Raw genomic sequence first — 12,199 nt, forward strand, 5'->3', positions numbered from 1 at the left:
GATTTAAAAGTGCTTGTTGCTAGGCCTATTTGAATAAAGAATATTTTGACTTTGACTTTGACTTTGAAACGCTCGAATAATAACCATCAGTGACATTAAAAAATAGTTTGAACTTGAATTTTGAGCCATTTCAAGTTTTTTGTTACTTATTTATGACTTTTCGGAATTAAATCGGCTACGTTTTTTAATAGCTTTCAGAATGTTAGCTTTCGTAGTCTGAATATTTTTAAATGACTGCCGATAAAACGAACGAGTTCTGCAACTTGGACCTAACGGAAAAATATGGTCAACGCGTTCTCTCACGTCGATCAATTACGTGCCGTTAACAATGCCTCAGGCGCTAAAAATTCCAAACATAAAATAGTAGCAGTTATCAGGAGGCCTAACTGGAGGATATATAGGATATAATACCTACTCTGATTGTAGTAACAGGTTATGACTTTATTTTGGATTTGTTATGGATATGAACTGTCAAGGTCAAAAAATAAATGGCGTGTCTGGTTGAAGAAATGTCAATAAATCAAATATTACAATCAAAATTCGCCTCCCGATCTGACGCCAATGAAGAGCTTGGTAACTTTTAATGTATAACAGTTGTTTTTTTAATATACCATATGTTATGTTGACTTTGTTTAACGGGTTAACTTCAATATTGAATATGTGAGGCCATTTTGTATCTACTTACAGAATAGTAGTAAGTTAAAAATGATAACCAACTATGATTTTCTGTGTGTATGATGTGTACCGAAAACTTCTTCGTTTGTAAAGCGCAAGGCGGATTCACCCGTTAAATACAGTCAAAAAAATCAAAACGGCATATCTAAACTATCGATACCATCGCTGGTGTACCACGTTATCTTACAGAAAACTGCAACTAAATCTGCCAGGCCTCTTGAGAACTAAATGGAAACAATCATTAATGTGCACAAATACACAAACGACCAAACAACCACTCAACCTCGCCCCAATTGTAGGCGTTCCCGAGCGGGTGTAAAAATTACAACTGGTTTCGAGTTTCTACGCTACTGTCATATTATAAAATAATAATATTATTATTTATTTATGTTTTCCAACAGGTGTAATACAAATACACAAATATATATATAACATAGACTACTAAAATTACTTTTTGCTCCACCAAAGCCAGGTAAAATAATCACAAAACGTTTCAATGTAATTTCATTCCCAAGTTAGGCTTCAGCTTAACTTAAGTGTGATCTCCAAGTGAGAAGTGTCCAAATTCACCGCTTAGATCTTGGTTTCTCAGTTACCGCAACTTTGAGATGGGGCTCCGCTAACTCGCGCCTAACTCATGTACCCACTCGGTAGGTGTTGCTTCATTAATCTATGGGCTTATACATTTAACTTATACATTTAATATATTATTTTCCTATTTGAATATACATATGAGGTGACTTTATTATTGCCTTACTCTGAGGGATAATATATGTTATCTGATCGAACCTCATTATGCTTTCCCCGAAATCGTGAAAAAGATATTTAGCTGTTTGGTTTTTCTATGGAATAGTTCATTTTTGCGATTTCCAGGTTAATCCTATAGTAAAAGCTGTTCAGTATGACCTTCATATTTGCCCTCCGAAGTATGGTCAGACATAACAAAATCATCTTGTGAATGGGTTCTGGAAAGTAAACAGCTACTACTATAATACTTTTTTTTATTAGATGCTAACAAAGGACCGGGAGGCCCAAATATGGAATTTCCGAGATTCAACGGGTATTTGTAATGAACTTTAAGGGGCCGCTTCAATAGATCAATGCTGGTCGATGTGGCACTCAAAAGGCCCACTAACACCATTATAATAATAACAAAGGTAACAATACCTATCATACTTGCGTCAATCTTTTTCCTTTTATTTTGCTATGATTTGTGTAACAATTTGTCGTGTACAAAAGTAATAATTTTAAATATTTAGCATTTAGCATAACTAGATATAGCTGACGATAAAGTCACCCAGATATTGAATTTGGTAATTAACCCTTATTTGTAGTGGTACTGGTTTATTGTCTGGTTGTATTACTCCTGTGCCGCGCACTACGAACGATGTGGCGCGTATGCCACCCATCCCATGCATTAACATAACCAGTGGGGGCCTTATCGCGAAACCGAAATTCGCAAATTTTGGGGATCTTTTTCTTTTACTCTCATTTAAACCTTATGTTTGTCTGTCTGTCCTATGACAAGTCTTTTACTGTGTACTCTGTTAAATTATGGAATTCTTTACTGTCTTCTCTTCGACAGTGTCAATCGGTCGCATCGAATTTAAAAAAGTTGTGGCTTTCGGACGGAACTTAATCAAAAAGATGTGTGCGGTTAAGTAGTTTTGTATATATGTATTATATAGTATAGAATATATTACATATTATAACTATATATGACTATTTACATATTCGTTTTATTTCATATCCCATTTATATATTGTAGGTTATAGGACTTAGGTATAGGTTTACCTATCTTTTAGGAAATTAAATATTTTCTTTTATGCCGTTTAGTAAAGTTTTGATATCTACCGTTCTCCAATTCTTCCTCAATTGCTCAAAGGTTAACTGGAAGAGATCCCTGAAAGGGATAAGTTCGCATTGACGATTGTCACTTGACACTGAAAATTTTCTGTATATTTCTTGGTCGTTATTTAAGTAACAGTCGGTACTTACATTATTATCAATGTTTATTTATTTCTCATTAATTGTGAATGTCCAGCTACAATTGTCAGCGCGATGAAGCAGGGACCCAAACGCTCTAATTACAACTAACATTTTGTTGTGTAGGTGTATTCAGAAGGCATTATCACGTATGACAAGTGGCTACTTAGTGGCCATCACTCTGTTTGACGTCACTAGACTTATAGTTCATTGTCTTCTTCTTTTATTTCATAATATTCAATTAATTGTCTCTAGAGTTTTCAAGAACATCCCAAGGTTCGGCATTGTACTGAGTTATATGAGTCATCGGCCATTTGTTCAAATAAAATACCATGGTTTAGTGCGTATTAACACGTTATATTTATTGATACATTTTTATAAAAATCCTAAATTTAACACTAAAATATGGACTTGTTTCAAAAGTAATTTGTTACAAGAAAAATTTATCCACAAATCAACAAAATTGCTGTTCCTATAGACGGACTGCTTGAAACAACCAAACAAGCAAAATATACCTAGTCATAATACGGGCTCTGATAATAACATCATTTTGATTTAAAAATTGAAGTTGCCTCGGGAAGTGACTGCAACACACAACTGTATATTTTTTATCTGTAATGCTTCAAGAAGTACGTTTCTTTAAAATATTATAACCTGATATTAATATGAAAGTTTAATCCCATTTACTCTTACATGAGGGATTCTAGGTGGGTTTGAGTAACAAGTTATATAAGAACATAGATATAAGTCAGTTGCTAGCGGACATTGCAATCGTTATTATCTACTTACACCACCTGACAATAAACAATAAAAATATTGTTTATGGTCACAGCTAAAAAATAGCTTGAGGTTTAAATTAGAAAACTAAGACTATTTATTTATTTAAAAATTCGTTACACTGGACGGAATTAGACAAGATTTAAAAGTAATAACATTAGTAAAGCTATATATGACTTTTTACACGACACAGCTTACATACATACAGTTAACAGTTTTAATACTATAGTTAACGTCGCTGATTAGAACTTAACGAAAGCGTTTATAGACTCAGTCTGCGTTTGACTTTTCAATTCGTAAATAAAATGGCATGCATGAAAATTCCATAAATGATTCTAATAATCTCTAATTTTCTCCATTACTCTGTAATTACTTCTCCTCCGTTCGGTTGTATAACCATTCTTAGATTCATATCCCACCGGAGACGATCGTATGCCATTCTCGATGTACTTGACGTTCGACAAAGGCTCGCCTTTGTAACCCCGGCTTTTCGTTACCGAGTTCACTTCCCGAGATTCGATAATCTCTTTTGACCGACCGTCTCTTGAAGGTACAATTTTCTTACTTACTGTTTCTACTGTGTCTGTGATACTAGGTCGCTCGGGGTCGCCAGTACGCGTCGTATACCTGTAAGTTTCCGAATAGTTGTCACTGCTGTTACTGCCCCGACGAATGGCTGGGGACTTTAGGCGCGTTTCCAAACGGGATACGAACGGACTTGTTTCTCTGTTCAATGAGTCTGTTTTATACACAGGTATTTTACGCTCTTCAGATATTCTTTCCTTATAATGTGGTGAAGGGGTATAACGAGATGATAGTCTGCTGCCATCGGACTCATCCTCGGCATGCAATGTCTGGTATAAATCTGGTGCTCGCTCCCGGAGTCCTTTGAGAAATATCTTTTTTTTGTCTGTCTCGTCATACGATTTAGAGTATCCGTTGGTATGCCCATTGTTTATTGGGGTAGTTTTGCCATATCGAGCACCAAATAGACCATCCCGTCTACGTTCTGTTTCACGAGACACGGCATCAGCAAGATCACGTTGACTCCTGTTTATAATTGACACGATACCAGGACTCTTCAGTTGTTCAGGAGTTTCATCTAGCCGACTGAGGTGGGGATTCGATTTATACATGGTTGAGTAGTTTCGGTTCATTCCAGATACGTAGCGTGGGTGGGTCTCCTGTTCAGGAGCGCCCATAGCAAAACTCTTACTCCTGTTTAACGCCTTGTAGGTCCGAGCTGGTTTAGCTGGACCTGGCGGATAACCGTTGAGCTTCACGTCCGGTGAGGTTGTCACGTGAGAGACGTTGACTGCGCTACTGGACCTCTTGCTCGGCGTCAATCGGTGCCAGTACTTGTTAGAACTGGGCTTTTCGGCGGATTTCTCCTTGCGCTCGTGTAGCTTGCGCGGCAGCGTCTGTGCGCTGCGCGAGTAATCTTCCTCGGGCTCGCTGTTCGGATTCAATCGACTAGTTGAATGACTGAATCGACCCAATGTGCTCGAGAATTGGACTCTGAAAAAAACGAGTTGCTCTATAAATCATTTGCTTTTTGTAAGTGTAAGCCTTACAAAGACTAAGTTGGTTGTTGACAAGATGATCTAAGCCCACGTACGATGTTTATTATCTCTCCCGTGTCGCAAAAACTCGCATACTAATAATTGGATTTAATGGGGAATCTCCTCCTACGCGCCTAACGACCATCCTTTGTTTAGATACGTACTTGGCTCAACACCGGTATCGTTAAGCGGTGGTACCTACGCCCGTTTCTGACCCAAAACAATTTACCATGCCGTCACGTACGTACTACCTTCAACTATACAACTTGATTGCAAATATTAGGGCCCATTACCGTAGTAAACGTGAACCACCATTGTGCAGGTAGGTATATAAAGCCGAGATAACCCAGTAATAAATAAGCTTCACTAAATTGAATAGCGCGTAGTACCTAGGTATTGTATGTTATTCGGTATTTATATAAAGTTAACCGCTGCGCTGCACGTTGCACGATACAAATCACGTGTAGTTTGAATAAATGCATTGCAAACGACCACGTACTCTGTGTGTGTAGATCTGTCGGAAAATTGTATTGGTATCGTTTACACTAATTTGTTATATATAAGTGCTACGAGTATATGATCAATAACTATATGAACAAGTTCTATCAAAAAACCTACCATTGTATAAGTAAATAAATGTTGCGACCGTAGTACTTGAGTGAGCTTTGTACTATGTAACTGTATTTACATATTTGTACCATGTTTTTAGGTTCCTCAGCAAATGTGTACCTTTTTGAATAGGTATCTAACAGTTGTAATGTAAATTGAGAATTCTTCATAGATTATTTTTATATTAGCAATGTTATAAATTGACATGACAGATGCAATCAACCGATTTAATTCTAATCATTTATTTTATATTCAGCAAAGATAATTGTAGCAAACTAATTTGCATGCGATCAACCCACACTTATTGTACACCTGTATACCTACCTACAGCTGTTGTTTACTGCGTACATTTCCTAGGCGTGAGTAAGATTGTCGCTGACATTACGCCTTTAAATCGTTCTTAAGAAGCCGCCTGACAAGCAAGAGTGAGTCAGCGTTCGTCAACTAAATAAGGGTTTCTTTGTAAATAAAATGCTCATTTGCCCTTACTTGGCGATCCACGGACGCGTATCGAAAAGGCAAGATATGCCGGAACGCCGCTGATTAAAATGACGCCGCGGTTTGATTGATTCAGAAGGTTGTGCAATTATAATGGCGCTTGGATGTTTTTAATGTGGGGTAATGTCTGCCTTTGTTCTTCATGACAGATTAGATGTAATAAGGTGACGATCATGATTTGTTTATTCAGCAATTTAACAACTGACTTAGTTTTCCGAACTGTATTCTTATAAACCATCAATATTCTAGAAACCCTACCGAGCACTTAAGAGGAATACGAAACATTTAGTTTTATGATTAAAAACTATTCTATGTCCTTCCCCGAAACTGGTTTCAACGGTTTAAGCGTGAAGAGGGAGGTAACTGGTAGCAGACAAAGTAAGAAACCGTGTTACTCTCGCTTTTATAAAATTAGTAGGGACAGTCCCTCATAATCAAAATACTAGTGTAATAAATATTAATTACATGGTATGTAATATTTATTAAAATCATATGTCTAATAGACATAAAATATTTCACTAAAGAATATCATGCAATAATTTCAACGTCCAAATGTCCTTACACGATTGAAGCTCGAATGCATACTTAAAATTAGTATGTAATTTGGTCAGCCTCTATCACACAATCTTTAAGAGATCCTTAGAAAGTTAACAAATTCCCATTTTCGGTGCGAGCAAACGTATGTAATACACTGTCTAGTAGTTTAAGTTTGCGCAGACAATGCTTCTAAAAGAATACGCCTGTTTACTTTAAATTGAAAATGAGACTTGTCTCTTAGACGTTATGATATTTGCTTTATATAACAAATTCAATAAAATTTGCAGAATGAGAGAACTTTTCTAAAGTTTTGAAACTATTCTGTAATCATTACAAAGTATTCTGTAATAATAAATCCTTTGATTGCGATTTTTTTCTTTATATACGTACGTAGTACCTATGAATTTAACCATTTTCTATCTGCATGATAAATATTTAAATATTTGCTTGAAATTTGCCAATCTTTATTAGGTACATTTATCAAAGCCTGGCTTAGCTCTAAAACCCCCCCACATTATTGATATACTTAAGCTTTGATTTACTAATGTCATTGAGATATAACCTGCTATTCTATTAGCTGGACCCTACAATTCGCCATAAATGTATTCTAATGCGAAACATAAAGGCATCATAATTAAAGTAAAATCGTGGGCGGCGTTATCGATAGGCATCTTCTATGTAAGATTTAATTCATGTTTTGTTTGAATATCACAGGATTGATCCTATCAAAAATGAAGATCTCCTAGCCTTAGCCTAGTTATAAGAAAAATTATAAACTCTTATTTGTTTTCTATATAAAAGTGTGGGTGTGGACTTACCGATCTCTGTGGTCACGGCTGTCGTTGTTGACGGCGCGTCTCGGACTGCCCTCGTACTTGTGCTCGCGGCCGTAGATGCTGGGCGCGAAGGGGTCCTCGCCGAGGTAGTACCGGTGCGGCGGCGCGGCGGGGGGCGCCAGCTCTCCGCCGTACTGCCGATACGTCCGTGAGGAGTGCTCCGGTGACGGCGTGCGTGAGTTGCGCCACCGCGCTCGTCTCTCTGCGGACGCCGATCGGATCTTCCCAACTAACTTCCTAATCGAGTTGCCGATCGCCGACCCGACTGATTTCCGCGCCGGCGAGGGACGGCGGCTATTCTCTGCAAAACGGGTCTTTTGATTCTGCTTGCGCTCGTCTCGCTCCCGCCGCCTGGGAGGGGTCCGATCCCTGTCGGAACTTTCGCGCCGCTCCCTCGGCGGGGAGTAATCCGGCGGCGGCTCCGTGGTTCCTTCCTCACGGCTGTCGCGCGATCTTCCTGAATTTTCATTGCGGGATGAACTTCTATAGCCGCTGTCGTAGCGATTTTCTTCAGAAAGTCGCTGCTGCTGTTTCAAGTGCCGTTTCCTTTCGGGGGCGACCGGCGGCCGGTAATCATCTTCGACGGATGGTTCGCGATATGCGCGGTCGACTTCTAAAGGACGGAACGGCGAGCCGCGCGGCGGACTGTGCATGGTCGACGACGATACGTAGGCGGAGTCGTCGCGCGAGGGCGGATGACGGCGGCCGATAGGCGATGTCCTTCCCTGAGGCAAGTCTCGCTTCCCGTACACATGTCTCGGAGAAGATCCGTTTAACTGATCATCACTAGTATAAGGAGAGCGCACTGCTGGCGGAGAAGGGGACGAACTACGGGGCTCAGGCATTATAGGTTTACTGGCCCGCCGTTGTGACCAATCTGCTACACCCTTGAAGTATCCACCGGTTCTGTTCACTACCGGGGCTGGCCGTTCGTCTGAAGGAGTCGAGGACTTAGTTTTCCTCAAAACTCGGTCACCGTACACGGGTGGTGGGGGTACAGCTGTCTTTCCGTAATATTCCTCTTCATTGGCTTTCTTTACGTAGTAGGGATCGGGTCGCCGCCCTATTTCTTCGGCGATAGAGTCATGCGAGGACCGCGATTCACTTCCGAAATGGCTTTCAAGCCACTTGGATGTTTCCTTTTTCCGTGTTTCTTCCTCAACATCGAAGTCCAGGGGGCGTTTGTAGTCCTTGTCGTGGTCTGGAAGCAAAGATCGCGGTGAGTAATCACGGACAGTGAGATCGAGAGTGGGTGCGCGACGCGGGCGCTCGCGCACGGTGCCGCGGCAGAATGCCCGCTTAACCGCATCCTCACACATGCTAGCCATGGCGTAATGGTTCAGTCAATATATTTGCCAAACTTGTGAAGGTCAATGCGATACAAAGACTTTACTTAACCGGTATGAGACAGTACTGGTAAGTTATTCACTGAATATTAATTTCTGGGTCACTATTTGTTTTGTGTTTGTGTTATGTAATAGTATACCGTGAACAAGACGTGTATTATGTACAGTGAAATGAAAAGTGACATAAACTCATGAATAATCGACTAGCTGACATTATTCTCCATTAATTTTATTAGATACTGAAAGAAACGGAACGCTAACATTAGACTCATGAACTGTATAAGATTATAATGACTTGTTTAAGATAAATTTATTTTTATACAATTTTGATGTTTGACGATCCTTTTGTGAAATTCTTATTATTAAGTTTACCATATCTATAATAGTTCAATGTTTTTTTAGAACAATAATAACTGCATCAATAAATTGCTCTGATATTTAGATTAAGATGATATTTGTAAAATTTGATGATTTAAAAGTGCTTGTTGCTAGGCCTATTTGAATAAAGAATATTTTGACTTGACTTGACTAAATCTTGTAAGTAATTTATACTCATTATATACTTTATGTTTATTTATTCACCTGCAACATTTTACGGGGTGAATATATAGATCATACTGAGCAACTTTTACTATGGGACCAACCCCAAAATCACGAATAAAAAAATTTCGCTGCTTCATACGTTTTGGCTGTCTGACCTTGACATTTTCTATCGGAGAGTAAAATTTTTTTTCACGATTTCAGAGTGGGTCTCATAGTAAAAGTTGCTCAGTATGACCTATATATTCACCCCGTAAATTATTGTAGGTCACTAAATACACATCCTGTATTAGACGACGGGGACAAAGTGAAAACAATTTTAGAAATTGTCGTAACCAAATTCTCATGGATAATTCTGCCACAAACATCTACATATGTATGTAACCTACCTACCTACATAACGCGATGACAAATATATAAGTAGATCTCGAGTTATGTTATTTGACGAACTAATAAACGTGAAACCAAACTAGTTACAATTTGTAAAGTCTAGAAACAGGCGACACTGAAATGCCTCTAATGAAATTTCGCCATAAACAGTTACGGGATTACGCCTGTAAAAGAAAACTGTAACTTGGCCTTTTAAGTTCTAAGCCGACTAAAATATTGCAAGTAGGTACTAAAGTGAATATTGCCGCAATAGTTTTTAATTTGCCAATTTGCTAAGTAAACACTAATCGAATCACTTTGTCACTAATAATAAAAGGCAATATCAATACGTAAAGGATCTTAGTCATTATATTTGTTTCACGTAGAGTCCCCTTGGAGAGCGTTAATGTCATATAGAATGCCTGCTGGAACCCATTCATAGGCGCAACAATAGACACTCGTGAACCGGTCGCAGCAGGCATTTGGATTATTGTAGAAAAATTGAACAGTGTAACGGTCTATGGATTTAAGTTTGGGTGGACAATATGACTTTGTTATTGCAAAGACGGCCGGCCACCAGCCATAACAATGTTATCAAGGCAGGCGGTGACTGGCCGCGCCCGTCGTGAAGACGACCAGGAGCAACACCGGTGTGAGCGCCTCGGGGGTGTCAAGAGGTAAGTCTACCCAGTGGCTGATAAAAGCCACTGTACCAAGTCGCGTCTTATACATGTTTCACTTCCACCCCTGGAGCATTATTTTATTATTACTGACACCTTTTTAGCATCTTAGACGGAGACCGGAGATTACAGACGGTTTATAACACCAGTTTCACTATTTGGAAGAAATAACCATATAAATTGGTATTTTATAGTTATGAACTAGTATTTTAACCACCTTGGCATTTAAATTGGGGCGATAAGCGACGATTAGTGAATGTGAAGTTTTGTCACTTGCACAAGATTAAGATTTTCGTTTTTCGCTTCTAAAGTATATTTCCTCACTACAACTGTGCAATAAAAATACTTTTATTATTCTAGACATCGAAACAAAAACAAAACACGTTTCAATTACCTTTAAATTTATCGTTTAATCAAAACATCGATGCAAATAAAGTTAAATCTCGCACGTGACCTCAGTGCGCCTTCATGACCATAAAGGCTTAAGTGGGTTGTTTTGCAAATGTTTATATGGTTTTTTGGCTTATACTGGAAGCTGCGTAGGCTCAATGACTTGCCTTATGCGGCCAGCAGATGGACAAGTGGTTTAAATGCCCACTTTGGTCCTCGCCGAGGCTTGTCACATTATGCGCAGTACGTAATTATGTGAAACAATGCCATTTTCACTGCTTGGAGAAAGAGAAATCCTTTGAGAGAAAGCTAGCAGTAAATATGTAAATGAGTATAGCCAAATGCTGAAATGCTAAGATGTTGCTTTTAGTAGGTATAACGAGTTTTCTGTTAATTTGATCTGTTATGTAATTATAGTGTTTGATACTGATAGAGAGTATTTTGATCTCCAGTTTTTTAAGAAAAAAATAAATGCTTTCTATGAAAACATTTTAATTTGGGTTTTTTACAAGTATTTAGAGACATTCCTATTTAAACTATAAACGAAAAAATCGTGACTGAAAGAAAGAGGCCTTAGTAATTTTTACTTTTGTATATAACATTTATTTCGTTTATCTCCAGTTGTTTTAAACTTCTTTAATGTTTATGAGGCAAGATTGTATTACGATTTTTAAATAGGTACTTATATGTAGGTCCATATCTCTTGAGATCAGTCAGTTTTGAATCTATTGCACACCGTCTAATTAACAAAATCACATCTCAATCAAACCAGATTGACTACTCGTGTTCGTCAAGCAACAGTTTTCAGTGGTGCAACCGTTAGAGAAGCAAATATTGACGTGCCCACTCTACAATCGAGGATTGTTTGTATAGTCAACACCATTGAGTACATTTTTTTCTTCATTTTCTTCGCCTTAAGGCTTTAAAGTTTAGGTTTTTTATAAAAATACTTACACTATATTATAAAGTAGGTATAATAAATATGACATAAAAATATTACATCTATTTAAAAAATATACCTTAATGTCTAGGCCATGATTTGGTCAGGTTTGACTACATATTTATTCAGGAATTATTTTACATTATTAGTGTATATTTCATTACGTATCTATCATATCAAATCATATTATGTTATTTATAAGTTATTAGGTACCCATGTCAATGTTATTAAATTTGTGTCATACTTATTTCTATACCTAACATAATATACGACAATTTCACAATAAGGACCCCTTATCGGACGTAGAATTGTGTAATACTATAATTAAAGCTAATATACCTAAACACAAAATAATATTTAACCAAAATGATTTTACCAAAAGCACCAAATAGTAAGCTTTTTTGAACCAATATCATTTATGAGACATTTAGTAATCAGTAGAAAGGTACAATTT

The 12,199-nt window shown here is 37.9% G+C and overlaps 1 protein-coding gene across 2 annotated transcripts in view; it reads right to left on the reverse strand.

The window, feature by feature from the left end:
* Positions 1-2,997: 2,997 nt before the first annotated feature.
* Positions 2,998-12,199, reverse strand: part of LOC133524180 (zinc finger CCCH domain-containing protein 13) — a 155,264-nt gene continuing 146,062 nt past the window's right edge. For both annotated transcript variants that reach the window (XM_061860051.1, XM_061860049.1), the window contains 2 exons: positions 7,463-8,681; positions 2,998-4,956 (listed from right to left, as the gene is read on the reverse strand). In XM_061860051.1, coding sequence (XP_061716035.1) covers positions 3,774-4,956; positions 7,463-8,681 — 2,402 coding nt within the window. In that variant the 3' untranslated portion in view covers positions 2,998-3,773. The remainder of the gene's footprint in view (positions 4,957-7,462; positions 8,682-12,199) is intronic.

The sequence above is a fragment of the Cydia pomonella genome, chromosome 13, assembly GCF_033807575.1.
Source record: "Cydia pomonella isolate Wapato2018A chromosome 13, ilCydPomo1, whole genome shotgun sequence".
Lineage (NCBI taxonomy): Eukaryota > Metazoa > Arthropoda > Insecta > Lepidoptera > Tortricidae > Cydia > Cydia pomonella.